The 19,353-nt window shown below is 36.9% G+C and overlaps 1 protein-coding gene across 1 annotated transcript; it reads right to left on the reverse strand.

Moving 5' to 3' along the window:
• Window positions 1-3,054: 3,054 nt before the first annotated feature.
• Window positions 3,055-17,456, reverse strand: LOC144646515 (serine/threonine-protein kinase NLK-like). Its single transcript, XM_078506137.1, has 14 exons — window positions 17,098-17,456; window positions 16,896-17,025; window positions 16,668-16,723; window positions 13,637-13,743; window positions 12,914-12,999; window positions 12,508-12,570; window positions 11,702-11,765; window positions 11,445-11,527; window positions 11,143-11,250; window positions 10,441-10,527; window positions 7,606-7,729; window positions 6,576-6,650; window positions 6,378-6,468; window positions 3,055-6,117 (listed from the first exon to the last, which is right to left on the reverse strand). Exons 1-14 carry the CDS (start codon window positions 17,250-17,252, stop codon window positions 6,066-6,068), a joined length of 1,281 nt encoding a protein of 426 aa, XP_078362263.1. The 5' UTR covers window positions 17,253-17,456; the 3' UTR covers window positions 3,055-6,065.
• Window positions 17,457-19,353: the final 1,897 nt, after the last annotated feature.

The following is a 19,353-nucleotide window of genomic DNA, read 5'->3' on the forward strand; positions in this document are numbered from 1 at the left end:
TTCGAATTCAAAGAACAAGAAGATTGACAGATGACGAAAAACAGATTATGACAAATAATAATAATAATAATAATAATAATAATAATAAAATAAAATAAAATAATAATTTACATATAACAAAATACCTCTGACTAATTAGACTCTGGTAATTAGGGATTTGAGACCTGCCCTAAATGACAATGTTTTCAGCGAAAAACTTAATCTTTATTAGTTTGCACTTTGTTAATGCAAATTTTTATTTTAATTTTCAATCTTTTTTTGTCATAATATTTTTACGTCATCTGTCAATCTTATTGTTCTTCGAATTAAAATTAAGTCCTTACTTCCATTTCAACGGTCACTTCTGAAAATGCATGTTGAAACATACAAAACATCAAGAAAAAAGGTTTTATTTTTTTTTCAGCAATGCGTTTGTCCGTAATGTTTATCACCGAAGTTTGCGTCTTACCCTTTTCTACACCATGCCATAGAAAATACGGCCAATCAGAATACAGGAAAGTCGTATATTCGACGGTATTCAACCCAACTTTACCATCGTGCGCTAGGATCTTATTCTCGACGAAATCGTATTTTCTATGGCATGGTATAAAATAGTTACACAACAATTATTCCACGAGTGCGAGTTGGATATGAGATGGTAGGTAGCCAACTCGGCGCTACGCGCCTCGTTGGCTATAACGATCTCATATCCAACAAGCGCGAGTGGAATAATTGTTTTATTAAAAACTCCCAAAGAATTGAAATATTTGAGCTCCCCAGCTGATTTTGTTGACGCGTATCGGCTACTATATTTGTGGTGAATGGTATATGAGCTCATATACCATTAACTGTTAACCAATCAAAACTCAGGAATTGCAATATACCATTGCTACTTTTTAATAATCCACAGTATACCACGAGAAAGTTTTGCATAACTAGTATATACTCCATTTTTGACAGAAAAGGTGACTCTTTCGTATACCTCAGGTAGAAAATGCCTACAGAAGGTATACTGCATCTTTTTTTTAATTTTCACTTCAGAACTGACCCCTTAAAATACCGAAATTAATCGACTTTTCGGGGGGTCTGTTCTGTTGTGAAGGGCCCTTTTATTAAAACACCTGTCGATATAAAATGGACAGTCCCTATTTCGTTACTGTATTAGTTTATACTTGTCACAAAAATACCCTGACATGCAAATTGTAACACCACAAGTGGTTAAATGACTGCTCCTCCAAATGCAGGCAAAAGGCGACTTTGGCAACGAAAGAGTTAATCAATGGCCGCCATATTGGAGCCCCCCCCCCCCCCCCCCAAAAAAAAAAAAACAACAAAAAAAACAAAACAAAAACAAAAACAAAAAAAAAACATGGCGACTATACACTGACTGATAGCTCAACCTGTCTTATTGTACCATTTGGTTGTTATTGTTCTCTGTTATTCTCTTGACAGAAAATGTTCAAAACTAGTCGTAATCGAGCATAGACTTGTAAAATGGTATTGATTTTTTTGAGAGGGAGGGGTGGGCTTTTCTTCAAATCACTTGGGGGAAATCCGCGTCCGTAGGGTACGGTTTTTTTTCACGTGCAAGTGCATTTTTTTTGTTCTGTTTGTTCCACGTTTTCTCAAAATAGCAACCATTATAGTAAATGTGATTTTGGAATAACTTTAAAAACTTAAAGGTGCCTTGTTTCAGACGACTTTCAGACTCGTTCCCAGTCGCTCCCGGGGCAGTTTTGATAAGAACGCACTGCATCAAGGGAAGGCCTTTCCCAGCCTGCTCCGCAAACTCTATATCCTTCTCCCCAGTCTTTCATCACCTTTGAGAACGAATAAGTAGGGACTGGGAACGAGCCCGGCCTTGTTTCCTCATTCACAAACTGTCATGATTTATAATCCTGAGAAGGACGTGGGGATGGTGGCTTCCAGAGAAGAGGCTTATGCAGAGAGGGGCACAAAAAATAGGAACATTGAGTTTCAAAAATTAGAGGCCTTAAGATTAAGGATTGGCCGATATTCGATACCAGCTATTCGAAAAGAATCGTATCGATATCGTATCGTTTAGAAAAACTCGTATCGGCCCACCCTTTAAGTTTAGAGTACGAGAACGAGATTAAATACTGGAACAACTATTTGAACCTATTATTTATGCTGCCATTATAACGTTTCACACAATTCCCGTTTTACGCTAATCTCGCACGATTATCTCCAACTCGAGTGGTCAGAAACATAGGCTCGATTTCCAGCCGCTTTTCGGGAAAATGAGCCCGCCATCCTCCTCTGGGGAGGAACAAAGACCGGCCTCGAGAAGGCGGCGGAAATCGAAACAGCGAGGAATAAGTGACGTAACTAGGTCGAAAATCCAGACTTTCCTTCAAAGACCTGCCCTGGCCACTAGCTGGATTTGTTTCTCGGTTGTCCCGAGTTCAAATCCTCGACCACGCTTTGAATATAGCCAACTGGTCTGCCTCCTGCCAGTTGGGATTTTTAACCTTGTTATGTTCATTTAAAAATATTTGTTTCCTCTGTTTCAGTGGCATGCCTGTAAACTAGCTATCTCGTAGAGATATGAAGCTTAGTGCATGACCACTATAAACACCATTTATTTTTATTTTTACAATATTCATCAAGAAAATACATGGGACATTAATGTTTAATGAGTGTCTTTATATCTGATAAAGACGCAGCTTAATTTTATGTCAAATTTCTTAGTCAATATCCAAAATCTAAACATCAGTGCAAGAATGAAAAGATCTACATCAGAGGAGTTGAAGCCGTTCAATAAACTCGCAGTTCGTGCTTTATCAAGTCTAAAACACTCGACTGCACCTCCTGTTTTAAACTTGATAGAGCACTCCTGCGCTTGTTTATTAATAATTAATGAAGTCTTTCGAGCTCGCTTAACTCGCTTGAGTACTTGAGAGGTCGACTTGTCGCAAGTCTGGATATTCCAAAGTCGTACTTGCACGGCGATCAAAAGGTCCTTAATTTATTTCCGTTTTTTAAAAAGGAACTTCTGCAAAAGCGGAAAATTAGAAAGGGCTTAAAAAGGTGACAAAGAAAACACAAGGCACAACAAATAAAATTGACGTTTAATCGTTGATTTTAGCGCATTATTGTACAATCCATTCGATTGAACAGTAAAGACGGCTATCGGTTGGCCGTCACATATCTGTGCAGACTGCGACCTTCTGCACAGCAAAGCTTCTTCTGAAAGCACATATATGTATATATATAAATATTAAATTCGCTTTAGAAAATAAATAAATCGTAAAAAAAAAGGAAATATTCAAATTGCCTCCCCTGCACCGTTTCATGGTTTGCCTCACTACCGGTACATTCTTTCCGACTTCGCAACTTTTTTGCAAAATATTTATGCCTACCCTTTTCACCCCGAGAGCTAACCTAAAACATGCCTTTCTTAATGTACTTTTACGCCTCTAAATAAAACCCTGGTGTGTCGCCATTCAAATGAAAGCATTTGAGCGGTACTTTCATGTGGTGCTGCTTGTTTTGCAAAATTTTGCAGCACAAAGATTGAAATTTTGTATAATCTTAATTCTGAACTAGGCATATTTTTGGGAATGAAACGCCTAAAGGCATTCCATTTAAAACGAGGCAATGGTACAACAAAGGACAGTAAGAGAGAGAAAAAAACTTCTAGCTGGTCTCTCTAATTGAAAAAAAGAAATATAATTTTGTTGAAGTCCCCATGGTGATAAATGTAACTTAGAAAACAGCTATTGAGTGGAGTAGCTCCCAAGGTAGAATTTTACCTCCATAAACCCAAAAAAAAAAACATTAACTGACCATTTCTGTCCATGGGGAAAAAATGTTACAGAAACTGACTGTTCAGAAATGCTTACCGTAAACAGATTCTGATGAAGTATAAAAAATTGACAAATATAAAAAAACTAAATTAATAAAGAACATTAACCTCAGTAAACTGTAACTTATCACAGACATTTAACGTCTCAACAAGGCTAAGCATACAAGAAATCTTTAAAAAGACTTACATGTAAAACATGAGAAACCGGTGACATAAAAACCCATTATTTCAATTTTAAAAAAATGTACCTTTGCTTACACTTGAAATATTGGGGTTTTATGTCAAGAAACATTGAATTATTAAAGGGCAACTACACACTACACTATGTTTCTCAAAGGCCCAACATCCACCAAGGGCATATTGTTATAAAATTGCTACAAATTTAGGTCAGAAAATTAACCGTCAGATGCCTATGTCTGCGAGACACAGTTATACAACAATAAAGCCAACTAACCAAGGGTGACCAACCCTCCAAGTTGAGACCATTTTAGTTGCCACGGCGACTTAAATTTTGGAGCTGGCAACTAAACTGGAACTTAAGTCGCCAGACTGGCAACCAAAATTGAGAAGAAGGATTGACAGCCTGAATTTAATTTAGCGACTAAAATTTTTCACTGGCGACCAAACTTGAGCAGTCGGTGGCCAAATGGCCAGTAACGAAAAAAACAAACTTGGAGGATTGGTGAGGCTTCTGATAAAAGAAGCAATGTCATGGTCAATTCATTTTCCAAGTTTGTCATTTTGTATTAAGTCTCGATTATAACAATTCTTGTATTTTTTATGAACTCAATAGTTTTAACTTTGTATGTCAAAGAAGTTTCCGTACTCAATATATTTTGTACCATGACAAAGCTCCTTTAATATGTTGTGCAAAAAGTATCAAAACGTTGTGATTGGATGCATGTAAAGTAAGTGTTTCAAGTGTTAATTAAATTTGTTATTTCAATATTTGGTTTTACAGAAAGTCATGGTAAATTCTCACAAAAATTTCAGTTTTTGGAAGAATATTTTAAGGAGTTAAAAAAACTTCTTTTTAAATCAATTCATTACTGTTTTGTCGATGTTATGTTGCACTGATCTTCAGTGAAGAGAACTGTTCATTGGACTGATCAGTGCAAACATAACTATGCCAGAAAAAGAACTCTTAATCCAAGAAAGACATCTATGAGCTTGAATCAAAAGCTACCATACTGATACACAGAGTTGATTGTTTTGTACCGGCAACCAGAATTCTAAGTCCAAGCTTGATTTCTATCTAAATAGTTTGAGCCCAGCTGTTTAAAGGGGTTGACGAGACACTATCCACTACATTAACTACCAGATCCAGTGGATAAGTGTTGGCAAAACCAACAACGCTATCCACTGGATAGTGATTTATCCAGTGGATAGCGTTATGCTCCCTTTAAACTGCCAGTCTGGTGCTACTGGGCAAGTGCATCTCTTACTATGTCATTGGAAGTTAACCTCAACCTTGTGCAAAAAAAAAAACTATTCAAAATTCTCCAACTTAAAAAATATTAACTTGCGAGCTGGTAGCTATTTACAGCTATAATAATGTACAACAATTTCTTTACAGCAATTCAGCCAATTTTTGGGTATTTGATTAAAGGTTATTCGCAGAACATAACTGCATGAAATACTGACTTTCACAACAGTTTTCCAAGAGCATTATAACAAACTCTCCTAAGTGATCTCCATACATTTTTTATAGAACTAGTTGACTGAATATTATTGTTCATATCTCTAGCTTTGTTTTTCTATTGTTTCAAACCATTTTAGTGGTCCCGGTGGATTCAAGACCAGCTCTAATCTTAACAGAATCACTTAAAATAGCAGAACATAACTTCTATAAAAGATATCACATGGTGTTTGCAAACAAAATCTGCTTAAACCTAGAGACGTGATACTAAAATTCACTGAGTTGAAAAGACATACAGTTATACGTATAAGTTCAATGACATTACTTGACTGACTTATCCATAATTTCATGAGTTTATTCTCACCGCTAAACAAATATGTTGTAAAAACTGCTTACAACATTGCATTTGCTACTATTCTTAAAAATTATTACCTAATGAAATAAAGTGAATGAAACTAAAATTGGCTTCTTCCAAAAGGGTCCTCACCAATCTGTTTTCCCTATAAAACTTCATCCCATCAGCAATTAGGGCGAAAATCCGCTCCTCTCACAAGTGGAAAGTTTGAGTGTAAAATATTCATAGATTGTTGATATTAAAAATAAGGACGACCAGCTCTACTACCACAGCTGAGGAGAGCTTTGCTGTTCTGGTTGAGGTGCTACACCAGAGCTGTAAAATAATAATAGTAATAGCAAGATAATCAGACAGTTGCATTTGCTGGCTCGAAAGAGCATGAATGGGGATGTCTCACACAAAAGGGAATGGTTTTCAGGGTCCTTTGTCTTAAACTGTATTCTTGGTACATTTGATTATATATAGCCATTCATTTCTTAAATTCTTCCTTTTTTCTACTTTTCTTTAAAGGTACTGGAACTAGCATTGCTATACGTTAACAGTAAAGGAGAAGAATTAGGAAAACGTTCTCTTACCTTTGAAAACTTTTAAAAGAAGGAGAAGCTACATTGATACACAAAGGAACAGAATTATGATGCCGATCTGTAATAAACTTGTAAAGTGACTCTGTAACAAAGAGATTAATAAAACAGTTAACAATAATGGTTTTTAAAAACTTGAAAGATACTTGAAAGGAGGCAAGCAAAATTATAACCAAGAATGTATGAACAAACCTTTTACATGGGAGACTGAATAAAGACTTGTTTCATAAGAATCATCAAATTTTGATTGGCAAAGGGGTTCAAAGTCTGCAACGAAACAATAAAAAATACAGTTATTCGCATAAAGTCTGCATTAGTACAAAGTGTTCCACACTGCTGGAGCTTATCTTGGTTTCTGTATCATTAAGAGACTAGGAGTATTTCTTCTTCTCCCTGGATGATATGCTAGGCCACTCTTGGGCTACTCCCAGCATTAAATTCAGCCCAGCTGGACAGAGGCACTGCAAGAGTAAAGTGTCTTTATGCAATGACCCTAGCCAAGGATCAATCCTACACTCCCGGGGGGTGGGGGGGGGGTACTTGGGTCAATTTTTGTTGGGTATGTGCCGCTGGCCTCTCAGAATCCCTACCCCATTATATGACATTCTATGGCCAATTATATACCCCATCTTAGTCACTTTTGGGTAAATGTAATTTTCACGACCCCAACTTAGTCACTTTCTGGGAGCCGTTTGTCAATTACGGTAACATTTTTTTCGGCGAATCTTTCCGTTTATAAATCACAACTTGCCAGAATTTTCGTACTCTCAAAATCCCGGAAAAGTGTGACCCCATTCTAGTCACCCTATAAAAAATGCTTGAAAAGGCGACCCCATTATAGTCAGTCCAGTCGTGAAAATGCGACCCCATCCAGCGGCACATCCCCATTAGCCCATTTATAGGAAGTGCCCCCCCCCCCCCCGCCCCCGGGCCTACACTGCTTGATCTGGGTTCCACCAAGGTAACCACAAAGCTTCTGCACCTCCCAATTATAATATATTTAATTTTAAGCTACATTTAAATTGCTGAAAGAGCAAACATAAAGGCATGAATTACTGAATGAATGAATGAATGAATCACTGCTGCGGTGGAATCGAAATTCATTTTAGTAAAGTCAAATTTGGTTAATAATTGCTTGAATTCGTTTAAATGATCGGTCGATTTCTTGCTGGGTAGACTGTTCTTGCTGGGTAGACTGAGTTGCAAATGATGGTCACTATACCTGAAACATACTGCCGCCCAGCTGGCGTTGTGTGACAGCACTTGCACATGCAAGTGTGAAATCTTAACCTTCCTTCGTCAAGGTAAGGATGGGACAATGCATCAGTACAAGTTATTCGCTTTTTCTAGAACGTAAAAACAAAACAAGGTAAGTCACCATTTGCAATCTGTGAAGGTGACACATTTAGTATGTATAAGTTCATAAAAAAAAACTGGTCTGCTGGACAGATCAGTGAAGAGAAAACTGTTTATTGGACTGATCAGTGCCAAACATAACTATACCCTTAATCCAAGAAAGACATCTATGAGCTTGAACAGAAACCCATAAGGGTTGAAACGTGTAACTCCCTCAGGGCACGAAATTAACTTTTTTTTCAAGGAGCCCTCTGGCTCCTAAATTTTCCAAAGTGGTCGCCAAGTCCAAAAAGTTAGGAGCCAATTTTTTTTTTAAAGGATAGGTGAAAAAAAAAACACATTATACAATAGTGTCAAATTGAGGGGTTTTTATAGCTTTGAATCGAAGTGGAGTGACACTATTAACTTAATTGAACGTTTTTGTTCAGATCTCCATACAACAAAATTTTCTGGTTATGTTGTTAACAAACAGATACGATTAAACACTTCCAAACTTTTATAGCAAGTTTGTCATTTGTAAGATTTATTCTGTTTTTCCCTCACAGACCATCGAATTTGATGATCATGATCAGATGACCACTTATCTCGGACTCCTGTAAATTACATCGTCATGTGCACTGTAATATCAACCATATCCCAGAATGTCCTCACTTACAAAAAATCTTTCAAACAATTTTAGAAAAAGTTGACAAGTCTGCTAACTATTACTTCTAATGTAAACGTCACGAAAAAGCACACTGGACTACATCATGTTAACCTGTCATCATTGCTGGAAAAACAAGACATGTCCCAACCTCTTTTATAATCATAAACTATTCAAACGCAGTGGAACCTTAGTTACCCGACTTCAACTACATAACAAAACAGTAGCAAGTTACGTCTTTCTTGTTTGTTGCAGCATTGTTTCAAACGTACAATGTGTATCTACCCGAGTTATCTGAGCTATTTTACATGTAATCCTATTTTATTTCAAAGCCATTGCTAAACAGACTTAATGTTCGAGCATTGCATGGACTACACATAATGATACCTTAGTAACAATGTTCACTAATTGCAATTTCTGTCAACTGAAACTCTAAATTTCACGAAGTTTAAGGGAACCTAGCAACTTTAATAGTGCATACTTGTGACCCATTTCTAAACAACATTTCTCAACATAATTTTAGATTCCAAATGTCAGAGCGCAAATCCGTTTCCAGGTACTTTGTGAACAATACAAGTCATTGCAAGGTCTTTTATAAACGTCACATTTTGCAATCTTACGATCTATGATTTGAAGCTGGAAATGAAGGGGTGATGATGTTCACTTCTAGGTGAGGGAAAAGTTTGGTCGTCGCTTTCTTTCGCCTTTAGATCTGTCTCGTGTAAACCAGCGGTTAACTGAAGGAGCTGGGTCGAAGTTATCTAGTGATGGACCTTGAGCTGAGATTCTGAGATGGCTGCGGAGCGGCAAAGTGCGAAAGAACTGCTTCTTATCGGCATATTTTTCCTCCAAAGCCCGCGAGAATTCAAAAACCTCGTCCTCGGTCGCGGTTGAACGCGCAGTCAGTATTTGAAATAAATGCTCCCGATCACTGTCTACGTCGCTGCTCATTTTAAATTTAAATCACTCCATAAATTAGATAAATAAAGCCAAATGAGAGCACGTGGAAGGATTCGCCACGGTCGGAAAAGTACGGAATGTTGTGAGCCCGCAATATGCGTTGTTAGCAAAAGGGACACTTCATTTCACAATATACAACGTAACGTTTGCAAAATTCAAGATGGCGGATGTTGACAAGTTCGCTTCGTAGCATTCGTGACGATTTTGCTTAACAGACCTTATCGTTCGCACCGATTCATCTACTTTAAAGCTTTATTTAGTTGGAAAATACATCAAGGTAAGATATACAAAACCCAAAGAGTTCTGATCGCCAACTTGGCGACTAATTTTTGAATCTTGGTCGCCAGCACGGAAAACTTAGTCGCATTGGCGACTACATTAGGCGCAATTTCGTGCCCTGTCCCTATGATTCGCATTGTACAAAGCGTTTGCACATTCATTTACACTAAGTACCATATTTGGAAAATCACAAGTAACATTTAACCAATCAAAATTACTTTATTTGGATTAAATTCACAGCGCACGCAACCTCGCGCTCGATGGCGTAATCTTGTTTTTGAACAAGTTTGGTTGAATAAAGTTAAATTTGGTTTAATTCTCCTGTTTCATCATAATGAAAAAGTCTGGAGAACTTCGCTTCGATACACTTAATGTATTTCTTTAGTGTCTGTAAGAAATTTACGGCGTTAAGATCCAAATTCAAGCAACTTACCGCAAAACAAAAAAAATTATGTTGCGTGTGTCATTACGTGTATAAAGCATTCGTGTACAAATTCTTTGTACTTCCAAATATGGTACTTAGCAAAATGAATATTCAAACGCTGTGCGCGCGTTACACGTTTCAACCCTTATGGGTTTCTGGCTTGAATCAATAGCTACCGCACTAGATATGAATGTACTAATGGACATTCACCACATGGTGTTGATTGTTTTGTACCAGCAACCAGAATTCTAAGTCCTAGCTTCCCTTCTATCTTAACATCTTAACCCCAGCTGTTTAAAAGGGTTGACGAGACACTATCCACTTTCAAGTCAGGTTAACAGTAATGAGAGTAAAGAGTAATACTTTAAGAATGATCTTTGGAGCTTGGTACTTACAGGGTCAAAAACCAACATCCTACAGAGCAAATGGACTGCCTCGTGTGTTGCTTGACTGGACAGATTGTACAAAGTGGCAAGGGCAGGCTGAAAGGACAAACAAAACATAAAAGGTTTAGACGTAATTATTATTTTCTCATTCTACCTTGCAAGTCAGTACATGGCACTCTAATGAGACCATTCCAATCGTGGGGGGGGGGACTCCTATATGAAAGGTGACTTTAACATCTATCAAAAAAACCCTTCAATGTGACCATCAAAAATATTTCGCATTCCAGTGGTTCTTTTATGCAGCCTGTTTCTCACGTTGTACAAGGTAGTGTTAAGTTGATTTACACGGTATGATTTTGTCGCATGCGACAAGCCTACAACAGTCGTAAGCGAGTTGTAGGTTTGATTTACACGATACAATTCATGTCGCAAGGCCTGTCGTAAGCATGTCGCATGCATCAAAATCGTACTGTGTAAATCGGCCTTTAACTTTTTTAATTTGTGGATGAAATCAAGTCTGTGACCATTTACATGATTAAAAGTTATATATTTTGCAGTTCTTCCATGTTGTACTGTCTACTGTGCTGTACAAGGAAGCCCTCAGTTTTTTGTCTGTGGACGAAACCTCAGTTTGTACACAGAACCCTACTTTATGCAGCTCATAACTACATGTACATGTAGGTAACATTCGAAAAAACTAACGATACTTACAGCTTTGTGTCCTTTCTGAAGGATGTATTTAGTAGCTCCCTCACTAGCCCCAGCTCGACATAAATCATCTAGACTAGGCGTTCCCAACAAATTGATGATAAGGTTAAGCTAAAAAGTAAATACGTCAGCAAGTTAGTAAGTAAACAAATCAAATGATGTAAACAAATCTTCTGAAATAACAAAAAATTTCTTCAACAGCCAAAAAAGTAGACAACAGAAGCTGGGGAATAGCATTTACAGGGAACTTTATAAATAATAATTACAACAACAACAATAGATTATAAAATTGGAGATCTTTCTACCTGCTGAACAGGACTCTGTGCCTGAAACAGAATCTTTCTACTCAAGAGTTCGGCAAAAATGCAACCAACTGACCACACGTCCACTGAAATGTCAATCAAATAAACATATTAGTCAATACAATTAATGGATTAAGGGCTTCAGACCTTTCATGATATTTAACTTTAGAAGTAACATTTTTAACAAGCATCTAAGGCCAGTAAAAATACAAAAGATTTGTTTCATCTTGATGAAAATATAAGAACAAGCTAACGCCTACCTGCTTGTCCATAATTAGTAGCTCCGGCTAGCAGCTCTGGCGCTCTGTAATACTGTGTGACAACCTGTTAATAACAAGTCAATTAAGATTAAAGGAGCCACGTCATAGACAACATAACTTGAAAAAAATTGGCAAATTTTTCAAGTTTGTTGTTTTTAATCTGTCTGAATCTTCATCAGTATAAACTATCCCAAAGCTGTGCTCATAGAATAATTGCAGGGTGCCCCAAGGCTCTTATGTAAGAAATCTTGGGTGCCCAGCTCTTAAAAGCTTTCAAGATAGCAAAGTTAGACAAGTTGCCCAAAGGCAAGAGCAAGTCACCTGTGGCACCCAGGCTCTGCTAGACCACAGCTCTGAATCCTTGTTTATTTTCGGGTTTTTTAAACTCTTTCGGTGTTTTTCCATGTTAGAAAACTTTTATTTTGAGGTTTCCTTTAATTTATAACCAATCACAAAATTGACTAGAAATACCCTGACATTGCTCCTTTAAGTGCCAGACAATAACAGCCAGAAACTTGAGAAATCATACAACAGAAGCTATCTGTACCATGAAAGTCAAACTTAGCAAAAGGAGCTTAGTCAAGCTAAGTCAAGGATGACACTTTGAAAAACTTAGCATTTCTTTTATCACAATAATCATGATCGCCATGAAGCAAGCAGTCCCAATTAAGACTGTTGCTGTAAATAACACCAATCTTTCTGAGGAGTACTCTTATCCAGATGTGCACACTTAGCCAAACTCCTATATCTTCTCCTGTAAATTCAAACCATTCACTGAATCACACTTATGTTGAAAATGGTCTCACCTCTTGCGTCATAATTGCACTCTCATGAGGCTCTTCTAAACGTGCAAGACCAAAATCACAAATCTGTAAGACAAAGCCAGTATTAAAAAATAGTACATTCCTTGTATTATTAAAAGTATGAATTGTGTTTTAAACCTTGTTCTACTGTACTGTTCCACTACAGCACAGAAGAGTTGCTCTGTCTAAATACTGTCACCACTGTGCAGTGTCTACATGTATGTTGTAGTTTAAATTTAGCTTTGGTTTAAAATTTTCAGATTACCGATGAATATGGGGTAATGAAAAATGAAAAAATACACAGGTTAGAAAAAATTTCAACCAAAGAAAAAATTAAACTACACTGTAATAATATATGGCAGGCATACATGTCAAATGATAAAGTGCACAGTCATTTCTTGATACTTACTTTCAAAAGACAATTACTGTTGACTAATAAATTTCCAGGTTTAATGTCTCTATGTAAAATCCCAGCAGAGTGAAGATATTTAAGTCCTGTACAAAAAGGAAAGAGAAACCAGCTATTCAGTCATCAAAAATGTCAGAAACAAAAAAATACACAATACAAGCTCTCCTGTAATGCGACTTTTACAATCAGAAGGTATTGCATTTTTCTTATTTGTTTTATCTAGATAGAAGCCCATGGGCTTGTTTAGTAGTTTTATCTCACACTTGAGGACTTATTTTTGGGAGAGGAGAGTTGGGTTGGTCTTGTTATTGGAATCAGGGCCCTAACTAGCAAGACGCAACAAGAGGCACTTGCCTCGTCTTAACTTTTACCCAAAATTAAAAACAAACATGTTTTGTTAGAAAAATTATCCACAGTTGAACAAGATCGATTTTCTTTCTCAAGAAATATCTCACGACAAATGTCTCAAAAGTGAGATTCATAGCTTCTAGATTTCAACTAGCCCACTATTTCCCACTAGCAAGATCTTGCCTCGTCTATGGAAAATATCTGATTACGGCCCTGATTGGAATTTTACATTACATATAGAATTGCAGACAGCCGTATTTGCATTTTAACTAATTTTACCACTAGAAAACTTTATACAGTGCAACATTCTAGAGCCCTGGAGTTCTGTAACATAATCTTCCAATACTACACTAAGAACAGACCAAAAAAACTCACCTCTTAAAATCTGATACAGAAAAACTTTAACATGATCTGAACTAAGTGGTTGTGGGGACACAATTATTTTGTGCAAGTCTGATTGCATTAATTCTGAAACTATGTATCTGTTGAGAAATAAGTCAAGGAAATGCAACAACAGAGCTGGACCTAAAACGCAACATATTATACAGTAATAATCATAATAATAAATAAAATTTTTATAGCACCTATCCAGGCCTGCTCTAGGCACTTTACAAATATGTTAAAAAATTAAGAAAAACATCACTAAAATCACAATTATTATAATAAAATAGATAAAAATTCGTTAAAATTAGCTGTATAAATCTTAACAATTAAAAATGTGCATTAAAAGTAATAAAGTAAAAATCACTTAGAATAATAAGTTTTTTAAAAAATATTTTAAGTTTTAAATTTAGATTTAAAAGAACTTAAATTGTCACACGAGCGAATAAAAACAGGCAGACTGTTCCAGAGTTCAGGCGAGGAAACAGCAAAAGCTTGAGACCCATACGACTTGAGGTGGAATTTGACAGGGTTTAGACGTGAAGAGTACAAAAAACTTAAAGTTTTGTCAATGATTTTCAACCACTTTTAAACTTGACATTTTTTAAAAAAACTTTATTTTAGTGACAGTTGCTAATGGCAAATACAAAAGCCCCCTGTTTCTATATATTCTTATTTATTATTATCTGTTTCTATATATTCTTTCAACTGCACAGGTTTAAGTGTCAAACGTATTTTGCCTGATCTCTTATTCATGAGCAACAGGTTGTAAACAGCTGTTTTTACACCTTAGACTAATGCTAGGAATATTAATTTCCATCACTGAATTCCACAGATTTATTCTAGTGTTACAGTGTAGTTCTGAAAATTTATTGTTACATGAAGAACATGTCCTCTAGTTCGCATTCTTTATTCTTATCACTTCTTTGCTTGGCAAAGCATTAATTTTGAAGGAGAAGCTAGACTCTCATAACTTTTGGAAATTCAAGGGTTGACATGGTACATGTATTCAGAAATTCAGATTTCTCCTCTGGTCGCTTACTCTACTCGACAGCAAGGATTCAGAAAAGATGTCTGAAATTCTAGAAAAAGATTTATAAGCCACATAAATCATCCTGAATTGGTGATTAATGTGGGAAACCACATTTACAATCTCAAAATACCAAATCGTAGTATTTAGTCTAAAGAAACACTTGTTCCAAGGCTTTATTCCTGATTGGATATAAATACTCCAAGACAATTATCATTGGATAAAATGAGAATCCTATTCCAAAAACCTGAAAACGCATGAATAGTAAATCCCCTTTTTACACAAAAGTATAGATCAGAAATGGACCGTGCTATCAAGAAATTGAAAGGGCCCGTGTGCATATAAGTTGTAGGAAAAAACTACAGAAAAAGCTTTTGTTGGTACTTAGTAACTACAATATATTTGGCAGGAATTTGTGTTTTCATTAACAAGAAAAGCATGGCAGTTATTGTTAACAATGTTAAATATGTGTATGGTTACTCGTATTTGAAAAGCTACTTCGTTATCACTAGCTCGCTCTTTCTTTCAACTTTTACTGTGTGAGTTTTATGACAAAACTACCACAAGATATCAAAGTGTTATTAAAATTGCTGAGTTATGCAAGTTGGTAAGTATAGAACTTTAGTGTCACATTACAGTTTCATTAAAAGTGAAAGATCTCACTGGCATATCCTTTAGCACAAAAAAACTTTCAGTTATATAATGTGATTCAAAAGCTGTATTTTGTGGAGTACAATAAAATTTTGCCAAACACAAAGAAAACAATACTTTTGTTCTAAGGAAGAAAGAATTAGGATTTTTCAACAACTGATACCATGGCAACTGTGACAGCCCCCCTTTTAGCTGCCAACTTATCTTTTATGTCATTCAAAATGATAATTATTGCCACAATGAAAAAAAGAAACTTTTTCTCTATATATAATACACAGGAAGCTTACTCGTGCTTTACATTTGGTAAAGTTAAAACTTTTGGTTTAGTATAATACATGTAAATTCCCGACACCAATAAATTGCGATATTCAACGAATATACTGGCTTGCCTTGGACAGCTATTTAAGTCTTCAACCACTAATCCTTATAAGCAGAATATTGAAGAGGTCAGGTAGGCAAGGAATCTTGGTTTGAATATTCTATAAAGCTTTGAACACAAAAATCTAGAACACATGCCACAAATACCATACACAGGCTAGAAATACGAATAATAAATCGATAAACTACATCAAAAGTACTGATCCAAGAAGTCCGATCCTTTCGGTTCCTAAGAAAAGAAAAGACATCACATAAAGGAAGTTGCCCATTGTTGTCATGGCTCGAAATACAGGATCGCTTATTCCACAGACCGGAAACTCGACATTGAGCACAAAAGAAAGCCGAAATTTCCTACGCAAGCTACCGACAAGGGCGGCCGTCGACTTGTTAAAAACACTAAAGAAGAGGAAAATGATTTGAGAGGCTTCACACACAAAATACATCAATATGTTATAATACCACTAATAACTCGCATGAAATTATGTCGGCGTCTTAACACAAAGCGAAATTGGCAAGCAACAGGTGGGAGCGATCGGAAAGCGCTTTTCAAAAAGCCCATACTCCTACAAAGAGAAAAGTTCAAAATTTATGCCATACCAAAAACCACAAATATTCGTCTTTTCACTGTGAACGAAAACAGCCTTGCACAATCTCTATGGGAGGCCGAGCCTTTCTTCAATTTATTTCTTTATAAGCTATGGATTGATATTTGTAGCGAAGCTTTGAAATTTATTTATCAAACGAAAGCGAACTTCAAGATTTCGATTTGTCTTACCAAACGCAACTTTTCATCCCCAGAGCTTTGCGAAGTGATAAATTCAAACAACAGAGATTCGAGGGATAGCTGGCCCCTCCTTGGACCAAACCTCTCTCTAAAACTGATGTCGAATCATTGTTTTACATTTTACTTTGTCACGCTACAAAGGTAAATACACATTCAATTTCTTCTGAGGAAACAAAGGATACATCTCTTGGAAGAAGTCTATATGTCCAGGGTGAACTATGTCCAAAGCGGAGAGTACCTAAAAGATGAAAGAAATAATCTCTTGATTAGCAATCCACGGCGAAATTTCCATGAATACAACATACGCCGACCGAGCCGGTGGATGTTTGAATAATTATGTACTCAATAAACTCGGCATTCAATGAAATGCCTGAAACTTAAACCAAGAACTTAAAAAAGATCTGGCTTACGTTATTATGCTTGAAAAAACACAACATCTTCAGTTCCCTGTAAGCCCTTTTCGAAGACGTCAGACTCTGAAAAACGTTCGGCATCTTCTTCAAAGCGACCCTCTTTCCATTTCTCGGATCTGTCACAGACCTGCGATAACGCGGAAATATTGTTGAAAGAACGCTATAAAATACGACAAATTTAAAGCCCAAAAATGCTTACCACACTACACCGAAAGCTCCATAGCCGATAGGTCTGTCCGGTTGAGATTCTTGTTGTGTCTGAGGAGCGTAATGTGAACTGTGGCAGCCCGTCGACGGCTGTTGTTGACGCGTCGAGGGGAACGCCATGAAAGCCCGGCTCTTGCACACAGCCATCAAAGACGCGAAGCGTTTGCCACCCGACTCATTCTAGTCCCATGGTGTTGACGCCTTAGAAGCGTTGCATGTTCAGCAGCCTGCTGAAAGGGAGAAGGAAAATCACTTAAGAGAAGGAGCGATTTTCTCTTGCATCCCTTAGCTTGGGATCGGTTGACGCAGTTCTTTCTTGGTCGGGTTGTACGCACTGAGTGAGAGACTGCTGGACTTTCGAACGCACATGTGGCGTTGTGGCAAGCATGTTCTGCGCACGCGTCACGCAACACCCTGCAGCGCAAAGCACTCTGGGCGTGCGACTACGACAACAAATGGTCACGAAAATTATGGAATCACGCGAAGTAACATTGCGTCATAATGTGCGGCTAAATTAGGGTTTCTCACGGGAGTGCTACTACAAAGCCGTTAAAATGCCTTAACACACCAGATAAAACGAAAGGATTGTTTTCAAATTAATTTTAGTTTATCTCTATCGATTTGTATTTATTTCGTTTTTTTTTGCAAGGTTGCATGCAGGCATTTGCGTTGCTTTCCGTGACCCAAGCGTGAACGTTTTTTGTGCGTTCACGTACCGGTAAATGATATTTAAAATGTCAAGTTATCCTGCGGCGTTTTAGATGAGTCTGTGCTCTCATCAACAAACAGTTCAACTAAGACGCACGCGATTGCCAATAAATGTTTATCACCGTAACTTAACCTCATGCGGGCAAACATCCGCAACAAAAATCGCAAATTTTGACTTTGAGGGTTGAGAAGATTTTTAGACTTTGAGGGTTAAAACGATTTTTAGAGTTTTGAGGGTTGAAAAGATTTTTAGACGTGGAACTGTAATTAAAAAGTATATAGAGTAAAAAAACTGTTTACGGTAGATATTTTTGGGTAGATGTATCGTGGTCTTCTGGTAAATTTAGTTATGGAGTCGAGAGTTTGAGCTTCGCGTATTAAAAAATTACGTAATCAAAATAAAAGTCACAACATACAGCATTTACGTACATTTTGGGGTTTTCGTTAAGTCTTGTCGGATAACTGTTCGTTGAGATAAAAAATAGCCACCAAACAGGACAGAATTCAAGGGCATCGGAATAAAAAACAAGCCTGGAACCTGCTTCAGACAGGCTTTCTTAATATATATCTAACGCGTTTTTAAATACAACCAGAGCGAAATCCATTCAGTGTAGACTCGAAACTTAGACATAACAACGTGCTAGCACTCAGGTCAAATATTAGAAGTTTCTCCGTTTCTCAGCATCAAAAAAATTGCTGAATTATAACTGATAAATATAAACTGAAAGTAGTAAAAAAAGTCCTTACCTTACGAGATTCGTCTGTTTCCAATTATTTTACCAATTTGAGTTTTTTCTTTGTCCTTTCAAAATCGTTACTTCTATGGATGGTGTCAGGCGAACCTTATTCTGTGAATTAACCTTGGACAGCGAACGTCTTTTTAAATGGTCGTGTTTTGTCGTAATACGAGTCTCGCTGGTCCTTGATATCATTTATAGTGATGTCACGATTTGTTAAAACAACTCATTTCTCTTGTCACTTCCGAGGCACGAAAACAATCCTTGAAGCGGAAAGACGCATCTTCCCGGTAAGGTGGCTCCAAAGCGGAACACGCAAAGAATTGTAAAATTTCTAGTTCCAGGTAAACCAGTTGAAAACGTAAATAATTTTGTAGGAAAGGATTCGTTATCGTGTTCGTTCAAAAGAACCCTGTATAAACAAGTGTTTTATTCTATTATTTTGTGTAAGATACACCAATACATTTCGTGATATCGTGTTTAAACTACTTTCAGATAAAGACGGGACAACTAACACGTGTTGTTAAGAGCATGTAATATGCCGTGATGTCAAATACAACACGGGTTTGTTACGGGAGTAAAACGTACTTTCAATATCACAAATACCTTCATCATATCATCCAATTATACGACAATGGCGGATTTTCAAACAATTTTAGAAGGAATTTAGTGCGAAGATTTTGTTGGGTATTTCGTTCAGACTTGGCTCTCGCCCTCAAGCACATCAGTTTAAAAAGCTGATTCCGTGACAGAACTTGAAGCTTGACTGATTTGCTTATCATTAAATGGCCTGCTACTGACGG

The sequence above is a fragment of the Oculina patagonica genome, chromosome 3, assembly GCF_052425735.1.
Source record: "Oculina patagonica isolate OP01 chromosome 3, crgOcupat, whole genome shotgun sequence".
Classification (NCBI taxonomy): Eukaryota; Metazoa; Cnidaria; class Anthozoa; order Scleractinia; family Oculinidae; genus Oculina; species Oculina patagonica.

Coding starts and splice junctions, on each gene's coding strand:
- LOC144646515 (XM_078506137.1), bottom strand. CDS start 17,252: ATGGCTGTGTGCAAGAGCCGGGCTTTCATGGCGTTCCCCTCGACGCGT. Junction 17,026..17,097: donor GGAGCTTTCGGTGTAGTGTG/GTAAGCATTTTT, acceptor GCGTTATCGCAG/GTCTGTGACAGATCCGAGAA. Junction 11,251..11,444: donor CACAGAGTCCTGTTCAGCAG/GTAGAAAGATCT, acceptor TTTACTTTTTAG/CTTAACCTTATCATCAATTT.